Source organism: Peromyscus maniculatus, chromosome 7 (assembly GCF_049852395.1).
Source record: "Peromyscus maniculatus bairdii isolate BWxNUB_F1_BW_parent chromosome 7, HU_Pman_BW_mat_3.1, whole genome shotgun sequence".
NCBI lineage: Eukaryota > Metazoa > Chordata > Mammalia > Rodentia > Cricetidae > Peromyscus > Peromyscus maniculatus.
Window position 1 is genome coordinate 77,345,597 of NC_134858.1, and position 23,290 is coordinate 77,368,886.

The 23,290-nt window shown below is 40.3% G+C and overlaps 2 protein-coding genes across 3 annotated transcripts in view; both read right to left on the reverse strand.

Moving 5' to 3' along the window:
* The window catches only part of Cyb5r4 (cytochrome b5 reductase 4), a 60,623-nt gene extending 50,231 nt beyond the window's left edge, over positions 1 to 10,392 (reverse strand). The window contains exons 1-2 of one of the 2 annotated variants that reach the window (XM_042281343.2): positions 10,182 to 10,392; positions 5,128 to 5,281 (exon numbers count right to left, since the gene is read on the reverse strand). In XM_042281343.2, the coding sequence (XP_042137277.1) occupies positions 5,128 to 5,281; positions 10,182 to 10,256 (229 nt within the window). In that variant the 5' untranslated portion in view covers positions 10,257 to 10,392. The remainder of the gene's footprint in view (positions 1 to 5,127; positions 5,282 to 10,181) is intronic. The other variant, XM_006983712.4, reaches the window with a different exon arrangement.
* A 2,214-nt stretch (positions 10,393 to 12,606) lies between these two features.
* On the reverse strand, positions 12,607 to 17,314 carry Ripply2 (ripply transcriptional repressor 2). Its single transcript, XM_076576712.1, is given in 3 exon segments — positions 12,607 to 12,814; positions 16,363 to 16,427; positions 16,750 to 17,314. Coding segments are annotated over 3 exon segments (621 nt in total). The 5' UTR covers positions 17,149 to 17,314; the 3' UTR covers positions 12,607 to 12,657.
* Between the last annotated feature and the right edge of the window lie 5,976 nt (positions 17,315 to 23,290).

Sequence of the window (23,290 nt, forward strand, 5' to 3'; positions counted from 1 at the left end):
TGTAATTTTTATAGGTTTGGAAGTGACTTACACTGCACTTCCTGTTTACTCAGGTAATATTATATCCTTCTGGGGTCTTCAATGGAATTGAAGGAAGACTAGATAGTTTTCCTTAGTCCTGATAGAAAGTAAATTAGGTACAAAGTTTTGGACTCATCAAGATAGAATAAATAATGAAGTATTTTCTCCAAATATTCCAAATATAAATGCACTGAACACTGTAAATGTAATTCTTACCTAATAATTGTTCTTATTGTATATAGTTTTGCATTGTTAGAGTTAAAATCTTTCCTTTTTATTTAGACTAAAGGGGGAAATGTTGTGGAATATTCCTTTACACTGTGTGAAGATATGTCCCTGTGATTAGTTTAATAAAAAGCTAAATGACCAATAGCTAGGAAGGAATTTGGGGACAGAAAGAATGCTAGGAAGAAGGTCAGAGAAGCCAGACAGACACAGTACAAACTAGACACACTGGATAGAAGTAAAAGCCAAATGGTAGAATGTAGGTTAATAATTTATGGGTTAATTTAGGTTATAAGAGCTAGTTAGGAACAAGCCTAAGCTACTGACCAAGCTTTCATAATTAATAAGTCTCCATGTGGTTATTTGGGAACTGGCTGGTAGAAAAATCTACCTACACCTGAGGCAACTGGCCATATCTCATAATCAAGAACAGAGAACAATGAATTAATGCATTGATGCATATACTCAGCTTGCTCTCTCCTGTAAATTCAGTCCAGAGCTCAGCCCATGAAATGGCGCTTCCCATATTCAAGGTGGTTCTTCAAACCTCAATTAACTCAATTAAGAGAATCCCTTACTGGCACATCCACAAGCCAACCTAATCTAGACAATTCATCAATGAGACTCCCTTCTGGGTAATTCGCTACTGTGTCAAGTCAACAATCAAAACTAACTATCAAGAGGCTGGAGAGATGACTTATCGGTTAAGAGCACATGTTGCTCTCACAGAGAACCCAGGTTCAGGGATGGTTGCCCAGTTAGCTAAAAACCTGAGACTAGATAGGCCATGGACCTAGGGGAATACTAAACACTACTATTCTGCTAATAGAGCAATAAAATGACTCCTAATGGCATTCTGCTATACTTATAGATCAGCATCTTGCTCAACCATCATCAGAGAAGCTTCCTCCTACAATAGATGGGAACAAATACAGAGATCCACAACTGGACAATATGCAGAGAGTGAAAGACCTTAGAACACTCAGCCTCAAATGGGATGTCTTCCTTCCCTCAGGACTCAGGGAACCCTGTGGAAGAGGAGGCAGAATGATTATAAGAACCAGTGGGTGGAAGACACCAAGGAAACAAGGCCCTCTTGACACAACAGGGCTGATGCACATGTGAACTCACAGAGATGGTGGATCATGAACAGGGTCTGCACAGGTCTAAGACAGATGGGTCCCAGTGCTGAGAGGGGAAATTAACAAAACCCACCATCCTTGACCTAGAAGCTTTCTCCAATTGATAACTGCTCACAAAGGAAAAATTCATTTTCTCCAGTGAAGTCTCACTGGGTATACTAATCACACTTAAGCACCAGGCCCAGCAGTAGATTGCCAACACAAAATGAACTCAGTGGTATTTTGGGAGGTTTTTGTCTCATAATGCTCTGTCTGAGCATTTTAATTTTTTTAACCTTACAGATCTTTTGCTTATTATATATTATGGTTTACAAAGGGTTTGTGTGTGTGTGTGTGTCTCAGGGTCTGTATATGGTTTTATGTTTTTCTTTGGCTCTTTTTATGTTTCTTTGTTTTGTCCTTTTGGACAAACAAGAAGTTTGTTTTTATTTTTTATTATTATTATTGTTATTATTATTATTTTAGATACCTGTTTGTATTCTCATGAGAAAAAGAAAGAGTACAGATTTGGATGGGTGGGAAAGTAGGGAGTATCTGGGAGGAATTAGGGGAGAAGAAACTGTAGTTAATATATTGTATGGAAAACAATCTATTTTCAATTAAAAAAAGATAAACTAAAAGTAGGAGATATCACTCTTTAAAAGGAAGATGCTCTCTTCATACTGTCAAGAATCAGGAATCCTTGTAAGAGGATACTGACTACACAGTGGGTATCATACTTTAACAACATACAGAAACATTCTCTCAGTAACATTCTCCTTTTCTCCTCTGTGGACACAAAAGAACCATTCTGTTTTGATAGGTTTGCTTATTCTGGGCATTTCACATAAATGCAATCATACAAAACACAGTCTTTTATGACTTCCTTTTTCCACTTAGCATATCTGCAAGGTTCATCTACACTGTTGTAGGCCTAAGTATTTTTTGTTTTATGGCTAGGTAATATGCCATGTGGATAAATGACACCTGATTTATCCACTCATCATTAGATGGGCATTCAGGTTGTATTCTTGTGTATGAATTGTATGCATATACATGGTTTCACTAATCTTAGACCTACACATCTAGGAGGAAATATAATGGGTATACGGTATTAAACTTTGGGTCTTGAATGTCCCTTAAAGGTCTCTGTTGAATGCTTGGGCACCGGCCCACGGTGCTACTGGCATGTAGTATGTATATATACGTATATATATATACATATATATATAGGATATATATATATATATATATATATATATATATATATATATATATATATATATATATATACATATACATGTCCTTTCAGTTGGTTGGGCCTAGTGGAAGGAACTCAACTGCTTAAGGAAGATCCAGCTCCTCCTGTCTTACCTCTATGAGGTAAGCAATTTCCTCTGCTATGTGCTCTCACCATCATATAATACCTCACCACAGGCCCCAAGGCCTCATAGCCAAATGACCATGGACTGAAACCTTTAAAAACTTTGGCCAAATAAAACCTTTTTAAAAAGTTGTTTATCTTGGGTATTTTTTAGTGACAGAGTTATTCATACACAGTTTTCTACACTTGGTGATTTGAAGAATGGGGTGATTTCAAGACCAAAAAATCTGACAACACTCAGGGAGGTAAAAGGAAACATATTAAAAACTAAATTTTCAAGTTCTAGATTATATATTCACTTAATAAATGTATTTACTGTCTACATGTATGTACCAAGTATTATGCCAATTTCCCCCCCTTTCAATGGAAATTTTGAATGTCTCAATTAGCACAGCTTGGTTTTTAGTCATATCTCAAACTCTTCAGAGACAGGAAAAACCTTTGCCAACCTTAAGAACCTGCACCAGGCCACACTATCTCAGATGACTGGATTCAGAGTGGCACACACTCCACTGTAATCTCACACAGATCTAGGTGACAGTGCCTACAGACAGCACCACGTTAGACCCAAGTGACACCGAGGTCTATTCATCCATCTTCCAGATGAAAGTGTCACAGTGTCTCAGGCTAGGGAACTATGCATGTGAACCACAATGTTCATCATACAGAATTAACAGTATCACCATACTTTGGGTCACATGTTACTGACTGGAATTTTTCATTTCCTCTTTCTTATCTCCTATAAGTCATAGAGCCTCATGGTAGACACCACAGACTCCAGAGGAACCTCAAGAAAGACATTTCTGGTGGTCCAAGGTGAATTTTTTCCCCAATAAAACTAAAATATTGTGTTTGTTTAAAATTCTTGTTTTTTCATAAATGTGGGGTTTTCTAGAAGCTACATAGACATGTAATATGAGAAAGGAGATAGTAACATGACAATATATATGAGCTGTCATCTATTAAACTATACATTAGAGATATTTACCAAAATAGAAAATTATGTACTTCTGTATTTTGCTTTTATAAGTTATTTTCATAAACATAGGTACTATTTACAACACAAAGTAGGCTTACCTTTATTACCTTTATTAATTTTAAATATTCCTTACTTTTCTTAATTTTAATTAATGGTAATTTTAGAGGCATCGTGCACACAAAAGTTCTTAATATTCTCAATAATTGTTAAAAGATTAGAGGGATTTCAAGCCCCCAAAAAAGTCTGATACACTCAGGGAAGTAAAAGTAAACATTCAAAACTAATTTTTGGTTTTAACATTCAAACAAATATTAAAGTTCTAGATTATATTCATTCAACAAATGTATTTAATGTTGATCATATATGTACAAAATATGCCATTATAGAACAGCATTTTCACTTACTTAAGATTTTTACCATTGTTAATTATGTTGGCCCTAAAACATGATAGGAAAAGATATGTTCATAAAGTAAAAAGGTAGTGTAACTCACCATTTTTCAACTACAAAGAAGGGCATTTCTCTAAGCCTTAGAGTCCAAGGACTGTGACGACCTCGCCATCTTGTGTTCAATAAAGAAACTGCACTACCACTTTCATAACTGTGTCTACAGATGTTTATTTAGTTCTAACAATTGCTGAATGGGATTAAAATCTACAACTCTCAATGAAAGTTTTAATTCTGTTCCTCAATTCTACTATTGTCTGTAAAGTCCTTTGAAGCTTTGTTACCAGACATTAGCATGGTCTTCCTAATGAACTGATTCTTTGTGTATGTGTGTAGTGTATGTAGTTGTTAGCATGGGTGTGTGCACATGTGTGGGGAAGCCAGAGGCTGACTTCAGCTGTTTCCTCCTTATGCTTTAAGACAGTGTCCTCACTGAATCTAAAGCTCATCGGCCTCTGGTCTCCACAGACATACACAGAACAGTGTCCTCACAAGTACACATGTGCATAAGCAAGTGCATATACACATACAAACATGCACACATGCATACAACACATACACATGGTTTCCTTTAGATTTCAGAGACCTTTTTTCTAACAGTATTCAACCGCAAGGCTTTGGGATGGGCAGTTATTCCACATACTGGGTGCCACTGAACATTTTAACTGCATCACCTTGGTGGTAAATTACTTGGCAAACATGTGGCTTCCTTTGAAAAAAAAATGCAACATAGGAATGCTAAAGAAAGATTTCCATTCCAGAGTTCCTTGTCTTCTGCATCAAAATGTAAAAGGTTATAAGGAAGAATATTGTCCAAAGTGAGAACGACATTATCTACAGTCCAGTGAGGCAATTATGTTACCAAAGTCTGAAACACAGCCTGACTCCGGCTGTGTGCATTACCAATGGAAAGCCAGCAAGTTTCTGAAGCATTAAATAAATACCACTGACCTCTTATGCATATCCAACAGTCATCTTTCCTGTTGTGGGTCTTAAGCTCTTCTTCAGTTACATCAATTAACCTGCCTTTCAGTCCGGTTAAATCCTTTCCACTTCTGGTCAGTCGAATCCAGTCCATAAGACTTCTACCTTGCTTTAAAGGTACCTAAGAGTGGAAAACAGAAATTACATCCAATTTCAAGTTGGCTGTTCCCCTTTCCTCCTCCTTTGACTTTTTTTTTTTTTTGGGGGGGGGGGGGTCGGCTATGTAAGTCCTTGTATTCTCCTTCAAAAAGAAATCCTGGGAGGCTGAGGTGGAAACATGGCAAGTTTGAGTTCATCCTGGACTACACAGCAAGATCCCATCTCAAAAAAATGAATGAATGAAAAGATAAAACTGAAGCCCAACAATTCTACAAACGTTCTCACCTTTTGTGTGAGAGGATGTCAGATTTTTTCTACTGCATTAGAAGTTTACTTTGTAGCTGCTCAGGCTGGTCACAAACTGGCAGCCATCAATCCTCCTGAGTACTGGGATTACAAAGGTAAGACGCCACATCTGGCTCTTTCTTTCTATTTTTGAATTTAATTTCCCTTTCATTTCCTTTGACTTTTTTTTAACATTTTGGATAATTTAAACTGATTTTATTATTATTCTCTCATAATAGTATTATGGTATTCCAGACCCAGTACTGAATCTAAAATCAGAAAGCTGGAATGTCCAGGTCCTAGCTCTGTTAATAATTATGTTATTGTTGCCAATTTAAACCAAAATTTGTGATCTTAACAATCAAGAGATTTGACAGAAGATATACCAATGATTGGCTAAAGTGGACTTTTTCTGAGTTATCAATATAAACAGAACATCAATGTTTTCTACAAACACACTGGTAAAGTTTATCGAGCATTGGAGTGGGGAGGGTATAGGGAGGGGAGGAAACCTTAAGTAAAGGTGTCATTGACATGAGCACAGAGCAGAAATGTCAAGGACCACAATGCCTCAGATACCGGGGAACTGGCAAAGCCATCTTCTATTCTTCTCTGTGAATGTTGACAGTGTATGTAGAAACTACCAACTACAGCTTCCTCCTGTGAGATGAGCTCCCTACAGAGCTGCCTACCAAGATCAGATAACCCGGCCACAAAGATTGCCTGAAACCAAGGACAGCACCAAACACCTTACAGATACTTTTTTTTTTAATTACTCCATACATTTTTTCCCCCTTCACAATGCATGGATATTAGTGACCTTAGCATGATTTTTTTCTTACTAAGAACTCTCACATTTCTACTTACAGGAAGCATTTCATGGCTTTTCTTTGGCACAGGAGAATTTCCAGTATTGCTACTCCAGCACTTGGGCCATTACTAAGTAAATTAATGGTGACTTGAAGTCAAGAATTTATTTTCAACTATCTATCCGGTAACAAAAAAGATGGCTACTGAGTGACTAAGGGATGGGCAGTATATGCACCTTAGACACAGGACAAGACGACTCATGTTGTTGACTGTGGGTAATAGAAAACACCGGGCATGGAATCATGAACTGGGGAAGGCTACTGTATTTATAGTGGCGCCCTTTGCAGAAAATGTCTACTAACCTCTGCCTACAGGATTTAGTAACAGGATGCTCTGAGTTCTGTTTTCTTTTACAAAATACATTTTCAAGGTTTTTGAAGTATTGATCCGAATGTACTCCCCAAAAAAACACATGCAATAGACTCACTCTCCAAGGTGGGGCCCACTGGGAGATGATTAGGTCCTGAGGGCTTATGTTAATTATGAATGGGTTTGAGGTTACACATTCCCTTGTATTCTTTATCGCCCTATGTTGCCTTCCACCATGTCCTAACAAAGCAAAAGGCACCGGCCAGATAGAAGCTTCTTTACCCTCCCCTTATAATAAACAAATCTGTTCTGTATCCATTATTCACTCACAGGTATTCACTTACAATGACACAAAGTGTATCAACACAAAGGCACACCAGTATTTTAATTAGTTAAGATAATCTTGTGGAAATTTTCATGACACCTGTATTGAATAGGGCCACTCTTTACATCTGTCCAACTACCTCATTACAAAGTACCAGGAGAATGGTACTGCAAAAGCATGCACACTCAAGGAAGCCTGTATAACTCCAGAGTCATATCTGTTTTAAGCATTCATTTACCCCCAAAATAAATAGGTCAGTAGCTCTGAGGTATATTTTATCATCTTATTCCACACTCTTATTCTGACCATTGATGAAACTCTTCTGGTGTCTCAATTCCAAACAAAGCATGAAGAGTAAGAAAAACAATTCCTATCCCAGAGAAAATTACTGGGTTCTCTCTCCATTCTGTAATCCCCAGGGCAGGTGATCTTTTGGAAAAGCAAAACAAATCATGGGTTGCTATGGAACAATCTTTTTATATACTATGAATATGTATTACTCTTATGGGTTAATAAAAAAGCTGACAGGCCGGTAGCTGGGCAGGAAGTTAGGTGGGAAAGCCAAACTGAGAATGATGGGAAAGAAGGAGGGGTTGAGAGAAATGCCAGCCAGCTGCTGAACAAGCAGGACAAACAAGCACGATGTGTAGAAAATGAGGTAACAAGCCATGAGCCACGTGGCTAAACATAGATAAGAAATATGGGTTAATTTAGGTGTAAGAGTTAGCAAGTAACAAGCATGAGCTATTGGCCGAGCATTTATAATCAATATAAGCCTCTGTGTGGTAATGTGGGAAGTGGCTGCTGGGTATTTGGGAGTTACTAGTGAGACAGAAACTTCTGCCTACAATGGATCTCCCTTCTACAGTAGTTCCTTATAGTAATGTCTGAAAGTCCCTCAACTATTTGTCACACCCTTCATAACCTGGTCACAGTTTGCATTCTGTGTTTTAGCCTCAGCTCCTTTCTATCAAATGCTTTGGCCAAATGGGAATAGATACCCATTGGTATCAAGCACTTGCTTGCAGCATTTTCTCCAATTTGACTCTAACCCGTTCTTGGTAACAACACCCTACTGAAGTACGAATTATAATTGTCTACTTATCTGTAGAACCTGTGAGACTAAGGTCCTTGAATCAGAGACCACATCTTCACCATCTTCACCACACCATACTGTATTAGTTATTTTTTGCTGCTGTGACTAGAATCAACTTATGGAAGAAAGAGTTTATTTTGGCATATGGTTCAAGAAAAGGAGTCCATAATGGCAAGGGAGGCATGGCAGCTGGCAGCCAGAGCAGGAGGCTGACTCATCCTATGTCACCTGCACACAGAAATGAATTGGAGAAAGCAAACTGGAACTGTGGTGCGATTATAAACCCCCAAAGTCTGCCCAAAGTGACACACTGTTTCCAACAAAGCCAAACCTCCTAAAGGTTCCATTATGTCCCCAAACAGCACCACCAAGAGGGGACCTCATGTTCAAATGCCTTAGCCTATGGAGGATATTGCTCAATCAAACCATTACACAGTTTCTTAATCAATACTGATTTAGGAAATTGTTAGTAGAAATAAGAAGAGCTATCACATAATGAATCCAATTCCATGGAAGATTAAAATTGGTGAGATGTGAACAAAAGGCTTATGGTAAGTAATATTTGCTGAGTGCTTGCCAATGCTGTGCCATGAAAAAATATCACTTAATCCTATGACTAAGACAATAACAAAAACTGGTACTTAGTGTCAACCCTATATACACCTCAACAAAAAGTGAGTGAGATTAAGTGGTGGATCTTGGAAAGGAATCTCTCTCCTACTTCAAAGTCTATGGTTTAAACAATTGTATCAAACAACCTCTCCAGTCATGTTCCAGTTTTTCAAACTCCATCTGACTGTTTTATCCAGTTCCCACTCAGCTTCTCCCAGGTTCAAGATTGTCTCGTTTCATAACAAAGAAATTAATCCAGTCTGAGGTTCCTATTAAATTACACAAAAAGCTTATTTTGTCCTGTTTGGGGACAACAAAACTCACTTTTGCTACCACAGCTATGTAACTTCTTGTCTTTGCTGAGAAGTTTTCTCCTTTAAACGACTGCTGAAAACTAACAGTTTGGATGGAGAAAGGCAGTAACTGATTTTCTCATTCTGCAAAGGTAGCCTTTGAATACACAGTCAAGCATTTGGCCTAAGGAGAGCAGCAGGAGGAGGAGATACATGACTTGATAGCTGGTGAGCTGAAGCACACATGGCCATGAAGGAAATGTCATAATCACACCACAAGCCTACATAACTAATGTCAGACCTTTGTTAACCTATTTCTTTTTACCCGGAATGGAGATGGTAAAAGCCCCCACTCCATAGGGTAAAACTATGAAGATTCAATGGACATAGGAAATATACTCCAAGACATACATGGCTATCAGGCAGCACATAAAACACCTCAATACTATGTATGATCAAAGCTGGGTTCACAGACTTCTGAAAAGTAAATAAAAATCTCAACTCATTTTCTGATCTTAAGTCGGAACTCCAGGTCTAAGTGGAGAAAAATAGAAACATTCAGTGAGGGTCCCAAAGTCATATAAAGTAAAACTTAACACAGAAAGTGAGTGGCCCAAGAAGGTAGAAATCCCAAAAGAAAACACCAAAATGTGGTTATTGCATAAGGAAGTACCAAGACAATATAAGCAAATAGCATTCGCCCGGCAGTGAACACAGGGCACAATTTTTATTGAATCTTGTAAATATACATCCGTGTTCCATCTGCTGCTAACAGTAACCATATTCAACAAATATTCAAGAGCATGGTTATCAAATTCAAAGTCAGCCAGGAGTGTCCACAGAAGAGGCAGTGCTGGGACAACTGGCTATCACATGCACAGAGGAGTAGGACTTGGAGAGGTGGCGGTAAATCTGATGGGAGGTTTGCAGACCTTGCAGTGAAGTCTCTCTGGCCGCTACCGTTCCGCCTTGTCCTTCTGACAGTAAAGAACAAGAGACCGGAGCGGACAGCCTGAAGGAGGGAAGCAACTCCGCCGGAAGCAGGGTCCCGGGTGGACCGACAGAGCCCGGCTTCAGCAGCACGAACAGACTCAGGGCGTTGGAGAAGGCGGACAACAGCGTCCCCGCTTACCTTACTTCGCCCCTGGGAGGCGACGCGCTGCTGGGAGCCGGGGGCCGGGAAAGCCTGGGAAGGGACGTTCAGCATCCTGGGCCCGCGACCCGGGCCGCTTCCGGGCTCCGCCACCACACAGGCTCGCCGGGCGGGACCCCAGCGGCCCCCACCGCCTGCTCCGGCTCCGCCGCCGGGCAGAGGCCAAGCCCCCGACCCACTTCCGGGGTCGCCAAGGGTCAGGCGCGCCGTGACGTAGCACGCTCACGGCAGGCGGGGTGGGGGCGGAGTCAGAGGGAAGGAGCGGGGGGAGGAGGGGCGGGGCGGAGGGGGATGGCCTATGCTGTAGAGGCGCATGCTTAGTTAGTCTCTGGTCCAAAATTTCAGCACCACAGAGAAATGACAGCTTTCTGCTGAAAGATTAGTGGGTGAAGCTGTTCCTCAGCCCTGGTGCTGATCGAGTCCTTCTTGCAGATCCCTGTTCACCCAGAACATCAGCGCCTCTCCCTTGATAAACAACATCAGACTGCTTGAATTATTTATGGAAGGAAATAGCACTATCAAAACTTTCAGATTGCTGAATATTTCTCTCCTGTAAAGCACTAAGCTCTAGGAAAGAGGCTCTCACAATTTCATGAGCCAAGAAGCCAAATGCAAGTAGCCTCTGCTTGTGGGTTAAGAAGACTTCACCTTTCTGCATCCTCTGTCTGGAAAACGATTAAAAGACGTTTCCAGTCTCCTGCTCTAGCCACACACTCACACATTCTTCCTCCTCCTCCCATAACTTTCACCTTCCCTGAAATCTTCAAGACGTTCACCCCTAAATGGAATGATTTGGTTTTGGTGTCGTCCTTACACTTAATGGTTTGTGTGAGTTACTTTCAGTTTATTAAAGGAACATTTATCTAACTGCATGGGCTTGGGTTTCTGTAGAAATAAATGACCATATCTAAACTACACTGCAGATATGATTACTAATAGGTATCAAACAAACGACAGGGCACCTTATACTATGCTAATTTGTTAACAAGAGAAGCATCTAATGTTGTGGCTCTGGGTTGGTGACGTCCTGGAGCTTCTTTTGCATGTATCTGGGAGAACACACAGACCCACAGAGTAGAATCTAATAGAAAGCAAACATTTTCCCAAAGAATAGTTCTGAATAACACTATCCATTCTCTGCTGGGTACTAATTTTTCCTGACTCTGGACACATTATTTATTTCAATATGTAGTGTCCAGAGTTCCTGGCAGTCAAAATTGTGATAATATGTTTTAATATTATAAGATAAAGTCTGTGGATATGCTTAGCCATTCAAGCAAGAGGCATTTCTTAGCTGGTTAATTACTTCTCATCTCCACCTTACCTATTTTTATTCTGGAATATTTCAGGAAAATACTTTTGAGATATTGCCAGGCAAGCATCCAGCTTGGGTTTTCCTGCCTCATCCTCACAAGTAGCTCAGATTACAAGTTAATAAAAATATGTTTACTTGTAGTTGAACTGTTAATCTGATGATTACATATGAACTAAAAGGACTTCATGATTATAGTTTATATGTCACCTTAACCATGCAAATTGCCCATTTTCTGTCTCATTAAATGATGGAGTAATTTTTCTTATGTGATGGCTATGTAAGATGAAGCAATCACTGAGAATTTATTTGGCTTCCCATAAGAAAATATTTATATGAGAATATTGTGATCAGGGAACTAGAAAAAAAAGAAAAATTGATAATGTTGAAGTTCATGTCTGCCAAATTTTAGCTTTACCTAGGACAAGAAAAAATATTTTTCATTCTGAACTTCTTTAGACTCCATAGAAATAATTCCAATTTAAACATTTTGTTTTAATTGTAGGAATCCCTCAACATGCACAGTAAGTATTGATCACCAGATCAAGGACAACAGGAAAGTATTAGAGTGACAATCATACTATTCACTACTTAATTATAGTCCTTAAAAATCAAGGGACCTAAGATTGTTTTCATTTCTCAGTTATAGATTATTACTTAAAGAATTTTCACCACCAGTTAGCAAACATATACTAATATATGTGAGACTCAGAACATGATGCAATTTTCTTCACTATCTACCAAGATTACATTATCTATAACTACAACATCCAACTGAGATCAATAGTAAATGGCAGACATTACAAGAGCCAGTCTTCAAAAAACAAACAAACAAACAAACAAACAAATACTATTGTCCTTTGGAAAATTATAACTAAAGATAAACTTGCAATTTAATGAAGAGACCAAAAGTATCCTTTGTAAACCCAGATTTATAATATAATCAGAACATTTGTACATGACACCTATCTTCAATCCCAATCTTTAATTCTAGTGTAGGGACAAAGAAAAGCCAAAAAACTATACTGATTACAAACTATCTTTATTAATAATTTATATACAAATAAATTAGTTTTTAAAAGTTTATGATACATTTATACACAAAGGTCAAATCCTCCACAGTTCAAATGTCACGAGAAGTAACTAATTAGACTGATTTTCACATGCCAGCCCCTCAATTTCATCTTCACTATCAGAATCTTCGTAAAACGAAATCGTAGCTTGAATTGGGAAATTTTTCAGAAGAGTTTTTGCTTCTTGATATAAGTAATCATAACACTTGGACTTGGGCCAGAACAGTCTGAAAGAAGCAGACAACACACCATCCTTACGTTTAACACATTCAGGATCCTAATAGCCATGAAATGATCAATTTCTACAAGATATGTATGCTTAACAATTTGTTTACACATTTTAGAGACAGCCTTGAGATGGAGAGTTTAAAACTGCTACTGTCACAGCTTTCACAGAGTCTGCTTGCCAAAGTACAAATAAATGGTTGATACTTTTACATCTTTATCCAAGCTATAGGTTAGATTTAAAGCTGTCTAAAGCCTCTATCAGCAGATCAATGCTTATCTTACTTCATGAGTTATGTATATGTTTATTACAAAATGTAGAAGGTTAGACTTCCATTTTCTAAATTTCTTTAGAAGGTAAATACATCCCACCACTACATCAAATACATGGGTGTGGGTGCTAGCCAACTTTACAAGGAGGGCAGAATGTTTGGACCCTGGACAGGCAGCAACCACCCACTATCCAGAAGAAAACTCTAGATATAGCTCTTTGTTATAAATACAGCCAATACGCTTGATCAGAAATGTATAAGAATGGTAGCTTTAAAAGCTTGTCTATGCCTCCACAATTTACTAGGTGAAAAAGCTGCTTCAACACCAATCTTTATTTCCAATCCCTCTTCTCTCTTTTCCAACTGACTCTGGGAACACTGTATCAATGTATTGAGAATTATATATGTTTTATACAATTAACTTGTAAGTAAGCCTCATTATTAATCTGGCCTGATGGTCTCTTTTATTTTTCACCCAAAGAAAAGAACTAGACAGGACTGAGCTGACAACTTTTATGAAGTCACTTTAGTGTAGGGCGAAGAACCCTGTCTAGATATAATTGTGTATAACCAAGAAAAGATTATATTGTGTTCAATGTGCTCAATTTTTAAAAGACAGGAAGTCAGGCAACAGAGTTTACATATATTTTCTAGCATAACATATTAAGAGTTTAAAATCCAGATGCTTAAACAAATAGCATTTATGCATTCAATAAGTGTGGTGGTGAGCTCTTGTATCAACATGATCCACCAATCAAAAGTCAATAAATCATGAACCCTACCCTCAAAGAATTGACCACTGAATAAAAAGCATACAACGCACAGTATTAGTCAAGATAGAGATTAATAAAGATTAAATAAGAAAGCAAGTGATTTTTTTCAACAAAGAAAAGAATTGTTTACAATATACCAATATATGTTCTAATATGTAACTAGAATTGCCAACCTCTGCCCCCCAAACAGTCAGTTGATATCATCACACTCTGGTCAGAATTTCTCTGTGGACAGTTCTTCCAGGGATGGCACCCTTTTTTGAGTTCCCCGGAACTGTTCTGATTTTTCTAGCACCTCCGCGGCCCTCCCTTACTCCATGTACTGGGTGGAGGCTGCTCTTCCCCTATGCCTTCTTTGAGAATAATCACCTCTTCCCTCTGCACTTCTTTAGGATGACCTCACCCCTTTCATGAGTTCCCCAGCCTTTCATACTCATAGACCTCACACCTGTGCTAGCAGAGTTTCAGGCTGGCTCCTGACATGCATGTGACGCTCTCCTTAATTGCTCTGCTTGGATACCCTAAAGCCCATGCCATACAACAACTAAAAATTGGGACTCATTCCCTCATTCCCCCACATCTGCATCATCATAGAACAGCACTCACCTGGTCAGCAGCCACAAATTTGGGAGGCATTCTGGCTGTTCAGCTGTTCTTCACTTATCTTCCCAGTGCATTATAAAGCCCAGCTTTGTCACCTAAATGTTCCCTACATCTCCACTAAGTCCCACTTCCATTTCTGGTGGCTTAGAAAGGCTCTTCTTCTTTGTTTCTTACTTGTAACTCCTTCCAGTTTCCCTTTGGGAGCCTTAAGTCTTTATTCCAGTCCCTTACTGATTTCCCCCAAACGTCAATCTGATGACACCATTCTTCTGGCTAAAATCAATAGCCATCAACCCCTCCGACAGTGCAAAGTCCATGGGTTCTGGACACAGTTCTGTATGGAGATGTAGAGGCTCTGGCCTTTACTACCTGGCTGCCACCACTGCAGTGACACACCCCTAAATCCCTGGTCTGTGGGGCTCAGCAGGAGCCAAGCTGTACCAGGATCCTGTCTCTCTTTTTCAATGCCATTTCATTTGATCCAAATGTTCCTTTATCTAACTCTTGGAGACTCAGCATAGTAACCATAACTAATGTATAATGCACCCTTTGTGAGCTTTCCCTAACCCTTCAACAATTATGTATTTAGTGCCCTGAACTTACTTCAAAAGTGACCCTCTAGAGGACCTGGAAGGTCCCAGCACCCACACAGCAGCTTAAAACCATCTGTAACTTGCCGGGCGGTGGTGGCGCACGCCTTTAATCCCAGCACTCGGGAGGCAGAGCCAGGTGGATCTCTGTGAGTTCGAGGCCAGCCTGGACTACCAAGTGAGTCCCAGGAAAGGCGCAAAGCTACACAGAGAAACCCTGTCTCGAAAAACCAAAAAAAAAATTAAAAAAAAAAAAAAAAAAAAACCATCTGTAACTCCAGTTCCAGGGGATCCTACTCCCTTTTCTGACCTCTGTGGGTACCAGGCATGCACACGGTTCACACACATACACACAGGCAAAATGATCAGACACACAAAAATAAAAACTCAAAAAATAATCCGACCACAGTAAACTCTAATCTGACAATTGTCACTTGCTTCCCCCTGTGACCCTCAATTACTTTTAGCATATGTAGGCAATCAAGACATATCGACTACTGTACACCACATATAAACACACAGTTATAGGCCAGGCTTTCTTAGACACAGGCACACCAGCCTTCTTTTAACAGTCCTGAGAACACACAATTATACACATTCCGTCTCACACAAAAGCTAAAAAGCTACAAAGAATCTTATAGAATGGTCGACTTCCTGTAGCAAAAAAATTAAACAAAAAACAGTCAAAACAAAAACAGTAAACAGCTGGACCAGCCTTGGGTCACCTTTGACCCCTTTCAGCCTAGTGATTGCTATTCGGTCCAATGTTCCTGTCATTGCCAGCTTCTCTTAAGTGTCCAGCTTGATCTGGAACAAACCTGCTAACTGTCCACCCCATTTTTCCTTTTGGTTTGGAAGAAAATAATGCATACACTCTGCAAGCTGTGAAGCCAGTTTTGCACTGTCCTTTTAGAATTAAAAACAATGAAATAAAATGAAAATTCAAAACAACTTTTCTGGCACAGGGCATCTCCCGTCTTATAAGCCTCCTTCGGGCCAGTTAAGCACCCTGCCACTGAAACAGTCCCCCACTCCACCCATCCGCTTTCCTCATCAGTCTGTTTTCTCTCTTGTAGCCAGTTCTCTTAGCATCTACTCACCATGCACCAACTGACAGTCCTTGTATGTGATAAATCCTGTCTTTTCCCATCCCCTGAGTAACAGAATCCTCAGACTGGGAACACAGAGTAACTGACTGCAAATTTTCCAAGAGAGAGAAACTGCAGAGGCAGCTATGGAACTGGGAGGCATGCTGAAGTCCCCATCTCCTTAGGGCTGGAGTTGAAGACCTTCAGTGAGGCCTGTGACTCACCTGACAGGGTGTCGGTATTGAGAAGGCTTCCCCGAGGCTTCAGTCACTTCAGGGCCACTGGGCAACTAGGAAGGAAAGGAGTAATCGCAGTGACCAGGCATCTCTTTGTAGAAATTGGGAAGGTGTGTGCCACCCAGTGCCTCTGGCTCAGGTAGGGACTGTGATCCTGGGCCTCTCCGCAAACCAGCTCTTCAGCTGCAACTGGCTGCATCACTGCAGAGAATTTCCCAGCCTGCCTTCATACCCATAGGGCCTGGGGCAGGCACACTGTTAAGTGACAGATTGGGAGCACGGGTCACCTAGGGCCTTAGTCCCCAGGCCTGGGTTGGGGATGGGGAATGGGGACGCTCTGAAGCCTGAACCGCTGCGGACCACATTGTCACTCACCGCCTCTGCAGCATGGGGCTCCGCCCGCTCCTCTTTCTCGCCTGGGGTTCGAAGCCAAGGTCTCCAGAAGCCCTCCGACCTGCAGGACGGCAAGCGCAAGCCACGCATAAAAAACGTGAGCCCGGCCACCAGACACAACTAGGACGGAGCACGGACACTGGGCACGGGCAAGGGCAGCGGGCACAGGGCGAGGGCTGAGGTGGAGGGTGCGTGGGGATGAGCCGGGGCCAGGCGGTCCTCTGGCTCCGCGGGCAGCGGCGGGCACGGGGCGAGGGTGGAGAGTGCGCGGGGACGGATCCGAGCTGATAGGTACCCGGGCTGCGTTGGCGGCGGGTTGAGGCTGCGCGGGGATGGGCACGCTGGGCTGTGCGCGCGCTCGGCGCTCTCTGCGGTGTCCATGGCAGCGCGACCGCTTCGGCGTGGCAGCCGGGCTTTATCTAGTCCCCGCGGCCCGCTGCGCTTGCAGACCTTCGCACCCCGGCTGCCCCCAGCTCCACATAAACAAAACGGCAGCGCGTGAAGGCACCGCGGGCCGTGCGCTGGTGTGAACGCGTGCACATCCCAAATGGCCCGGGGAACCGGCTGCAAGAGCGAGTGTTAATAGCCCCCCTGACACACGGCTTGGGAGAAAAACAGCATGTGCCCGAGCAGCCAATTTCCATGTGAAGAGGTTAGGAGGGGATAGAATTAAGTGATTCTACACGTTTTGTGTATTTCTGCAAAAATGCCAAGGGCTGGTAATTGCCTGACTCTTGGCTTAGCTCTTTGGCCTTCAGCAAGTGCAGCTGGCTCTGCAGCAGCCTGTGTTCTGAAGGGAGATATGGAGTAAGGAGAAAAAAAAAGAATAGCCTTTATTTTTTCCCTCTGGAACAACAGACAGACAGACAGACAGACAGACACACACACACACACACACACACACACACACACACCAGTGTCTCTGTGTATAGAAATATGTATCAATAATAAATGTACTGTTTAAAAAAAAACTGTGTAAGTTTTGTCCAAAATCTGCCTGTTATTTGAAGGGGACAGACACACTTCGGCAACAAGAGATAAATTATGAAAACCTGATTGTTACAGCCAAGAGAGGCAGAGTCCGTTGTCATGTGGTCTCAGTGCCTTCCCACATCCTCAGGACTCTCTCTCAGACTGTTGTCATCCCTCTCCAGTAAGCCCTGAGTGATCATCTCTACACCTCTGCCTTCGCTTGGTATTTTACCAGTAGAAAGTTAGACAATCCTTCTGTAGTTTGGGGAAGATACAGCTGATAATGGATCTTGGGAGGTTATGATATGAGACAAATTATTTATACTTCCTGTACTAATTCTTGGGCATTACTCCTCCTTTATCTGTAGAGGTTCATTAATCCTGGCTTTAAAAAAAGTTATGTTTCAAAGTAGAGATGATATGTAAATGTTATAATTTCTTTCCAAAACATTTTAAATAATGGAATTGAATTTCCTCAAACACATCAGATTAAAACTCTTGATATAAGGTGTAGTATGGCTTCTTTTCACTTGGCTACTTCATAAGAAAAGAACCAGTTTAATTCTTATCTAGGAGACAGCAATGAGGTAACTGTAGTACCACTTCTATTCACTTGGTTACTTCATAAGAAAAGAACTAGTTTAATTCTTACCTGGGAGGCCACAATGACGTAACTGCCAGGGGAAAGAGATCTGGTTTCTTCAGATAGTGAGATCTATCCATCAGTGAAGATAGAAGCCCACTGCTTGACTCAATGGCTTAGAGTAACAAAACTTATTAAATGTTTGTTGTATGTCTGGCACACAGTAAGCCCTTCCTTGGCAGATGATAAAAACGATTAAAAAATATTATGGCCTGCTGGCAAGATGGCCCAGCAGGGTAAGATGTTTGCGTCCAGGCCTGACCACTTGAGTTTGACTTCCAGAGCCTGCACAGTAGAAGGAAAAGACTGATTCCCACAAATTGTCCTCTGACCACACACAGCAGTGGCATGAGAACACACTACTTCCACCCCCAAGTGCACACACATACATATACATATATATGCACAGATACACACCACACGTGTATATACACATAGACACACACACACAACATAAATAAATGTAATACAAATATTATGGCCTTACAGACATGACCTATTTGATCAAGGGACCTATTCAAGTTGAATAAATACCTTTGATGCATCTGCAATGTGTTAAATATGGTATTTTTTTTAATGCAATGACTTAAATGTTATCTCCTTACTCAGAAAGATTGTAATCTATGGTCATGATAGTGGCTGACAAACCAATGATTTTTTTTTTTAAAGAACATATTTAATTTCTGAAGAACATTTTACATTTAGAAATGAAGGTGCGGAGGACTTAGTTTGTTTTTTTAGGTACAATTAGGAAAGCCTGCTTAGAGCTAATGAAACCTAAGTTGGGATTTCTAGAAGGATCAGTTGAAGAATGTTATTGCCTGTGTGTGTGGTAACCGGGTAAGAGGAGAAGACATGAGGTATTGCTGACACAGAGATGTAGCTAAAGAGACAGGACAGTCGTGGGTCGTTGAGAATCTAATACGCCGTGCTCAGACACTTTGACTTTGTTCTCTAAGTACTGGTGGAAGACTGACGATCAGCAGGAGAGTGGAATGGTGGGTGGTGCTGGCTCAGGCGGACCACAGCAGACTCAGAGCACAAGAGATACTTCCATGTTTCAGTTTTTAAAATGACCCAGAGAGGAAAAGCAAAATAATGAATTTAATACTGGTTCTTCCATCGGTCAGGATAGAATGGTCAATATGGTAGTAAGAAGTAATTCCAAAGTTTCACAAGCTTAACTTAGAGGGTAAGTTTATCAGCCATCCTGCGTACACCCTGTTTTGTCTACTGGAAGACTGGCTTTTAAGCTTCTTGGCTCTTGGAAACAAGCTGATGAAGCTTGATATCTCTGGACTATAAAATAGTTGCCAGCTATTTTAACAGGGAGACACAAGTAAAATTGTGTGCCTAAAGTGATACACATTGTCCCCCCCCAAACACTTCACTCTCCTAAAGTAGTGAGATGACACATTGATCTCACAGGAGAAGGGAAATACATTTCCACCATATTCCTTCAAAGAGGAGAAACAGAAATAACCAGCATATAGAGACCACCTCTCCCTGATGTTGCTGAATAGATATCCAGTTCACTGTCCTTCCTGTGTGCAAAACACAGTTACACTAAGGACAAGAACTCAGGTGGATCTTGTGTCTTCTGAGAGTCTTGATGAGTATAGATGAAGATACTCAGGGAGCAACCAGAGATATGAGTACTGGGGTGCAGCAGAGAACTTAAGACTAAAGACTTAAATGTGGGAACATCAACAAAGGATGATTAACAATAGGAATTGATTGGTTTCCTGAGGAAATGTTGTAGCTTATGAGAGCAAACCAAGGCCAGAGCTCTGGAGGTGACATTTCTTAAATGAGCCAGCATACAACAAAGCACTGAAGAGGACTGGGGGCAGTAAAAAGTGAGTCAAGGTTCGGGTGACATTGGAAGATGAAGTAAAAGACTTCCAACAAGGAAGAAAAAAGCCAACCAAATGATGACAGGTGTTGGTTGGATTGGAGTCTATATGGCTTTAGAAAACATTGTTTGAATGCATAGGGGCAGAAGCCTTTTCCTGCAAGTTGGTTTATAGATTCAGGCTAAAGAAATGAAGAGTGCTGAGGGGACCCTCTTGAAAAGAAAAGAGTGAAGGGGAATGCAGATCAGGAGAGGAGGGTCCTCAAGAGAGAAGGTTCTGAGTGATGACTATGGTCCTCAAGGAGGAAGGAAGAAATGAGGTCAGTAACTCTGGGAGATTCTCATGAGGTTGGAAATTAGTGTTGGTAGCCATCAAATACCTGAGAAGTTGACAGTCAAGGTGAATAGATCTGGCATGGAGAAGGAGGGGGAGAGTGTGGTAATGGCATATGATACAGAAATGTAAGCTATAGATATAATAGGATGAAAGGGTAGATTATTAAATTTGCTTTTAAGAGCAGCAACTTATTTAAAATGTTTTACATTGCTATGGATTTTAGTTTATTGATGCAAATTTAAAGTTAATTTTGCTATATTGTATATATATTTCTACTCTTGTTTTAAGTATTTTGTTTGTGCAGGTCATTTGAAATTGTAATGTATAGTTGAGAAATACAGATTAATAATTAGTCATCTATGATAATCAAACTTATAGTCGTGTTAGTTAAGTTTTCTAGGTATACATAGATATATTTCAATTAGGAGGTAATCTTCAAACACTTCAAAGACCTACAGAATATGGCATATAAAATGTTTTAAAAACTTAGGCTTTCCTGGACAATGAGACATGTCTGCTCCTGGCAGCACTGATTTACTTAAAAAAAAAAAAATGGGCGTCAAAGACACTCCATATGGAGTTTATCTTCTTCTTGGCAAAATAGCCATTTGGGCAAGAAACTGTTCTTGCCTGGACTGCTTGACAAAATGTTGTATCAACTGGACATGCAGGACCCATGGGAAAATGACCACTAAATTTGTCAAAACAAGGCAAGATGGTCCTTTAGATTCCTGCTTCGTAGAGGAGACTGCAAAATATTCTACAGGACACAGAGAGAAGGGACTGAGAGACTCTAGGCCTAAAGGTGAAGAATGATGCCACAATGTTGCATAGAAACTTTGAGTGACTGTCCAGGCAGCCAGCCTTCTCCACCATTCTAGATTTTTGGAAGTTGCTTACAATGCATTTCCTGTTTATTTAGGTAATATTATATCCTTCTGCGATCTTTGATGTAGTTGAAGACTAAATAGTTACAGTTATAATTTTCCTTGGTTAAGATACAAGATAAATTAGATATAAAACTTTAGACTCACAAATAAAGGATAGATGATAAAATATTTTCCTTAATTTTACCAAATATGAATGGACTAGATATTGTAATTGTAATTTCTGCTTGATAACTGTTCTATTATATGTAAATTTACTATGTTAAAATTAAAACCTTTTTTTTTTTTTGATTACATAGAAAAGGGGAAGTACTGTGGGATGTTGTTCTGTATGCTGTGAATATGTGCTGCTCTGATTGGTTGATAAATAAAATGATGATTGGCCAGTATCCAGGCAGGAAGTATAGGCGGGGTGAGCAGAAGAGGAGAATTCTGCTGGGAAGAGAAAGAGCAGAATCAGGAGTTGCCAGCCAGCCAGACACAGAGGAAGCAAGATGACAAGGCAGAACTGAGAAAAGGTACCAAGCCATGTGGCTAAACGAATTATAAGAATTTAATTATGGGTTAATTTAAGTGTAAGAGCTAGTCAGTAATAAGCCTGAGCTAATGGCTGAGCAGTTATAAATAATATTAAGTCTCTGTATGATTACTTTCTAAGCAGCTGAGGGACCATGTGGCTGGGTGGGACACAGACAAACTTCCAACTACAGGCATACATAAACCTGAGAACAGTGCATCCCCAGAAGGAAAAGAGAGAGCCAGTTAATAAGAATATAGCAAGAGTAATGCTTGGCCAAGTTCATGTTAAACTGAGAAGTAAAAATACGGATTACTAGAACTACAGAAATCCTAAATCTTTCATTTCTACACTGATTTTTATTAAAACATCTATTTGCATGGAGCTTGAAACTAAGTCCCCCACGGCACCAGGGACAAAATACTATTTGTCTTTTTATTTATTGTTTTTTCTTGTTTTTTTCTGCACAGCTTATCATTTTCATCAAAGATAGGCTCACATAGATAAATCACGAAGGGGAGTGTTAATTTTAAGCTGTTCCAGAGGACGAGAACACTTGTATACTTTTTAGGAACATCATTTTTATTATGTTAGAATGGATGCATATACTTCTTAAGCTTGATTCAGCATGAGGATATAAAGTCTTATCAACTAGCTAGACAAACGGCTACTGAGATGCACAGGTAAGGGCTGAGTTCAGTGACTTCAATCCCTGAGACTCCCATAGTGGAAGTAGAGAACCCACTTCTGCAACTAAGTTATCCTCTGACTTCTACCAACGTGCACATACATGCACGCATATACATGCGTACACACACATATACACAATTAATTAAAATGTAATAAAGTTTCAAATGTATTATAAAAATGCAGATTTATAACCATCTGTAGTCTAACATGCACATGTTACAGGTTAGGTTTTAGAATTTCATATTGAGTACCACCAGCACATTTGCAGCACATGCTTTCCATAATGTATTAAATGTGCTCTTCAAAACACACCCACGAGCTAGAGACCAACCTCCATAATCTACTAGGACTGAAATATTAAAAACTTCCTTTATTCAAGCATTTATTAAACACCCACTGTGGAGGTGTTCCTTAACTTTCTCAACTGTACAGTCTTCATAAAACATTGAAGAAGAGGTGAGTACGGACTTCCCTCTGATGACTGATGCAGCTGGCATCATCTGGAGGCACACGGTGGCAACAGCGGCAATGAGTCACGGCAATGCCCCATTCCTTCACACATCTGTTTGCTGCTCCATTTCTTTCTTTCTTTCTTTTTTAATTCTTTGTGTCTTTCACATCA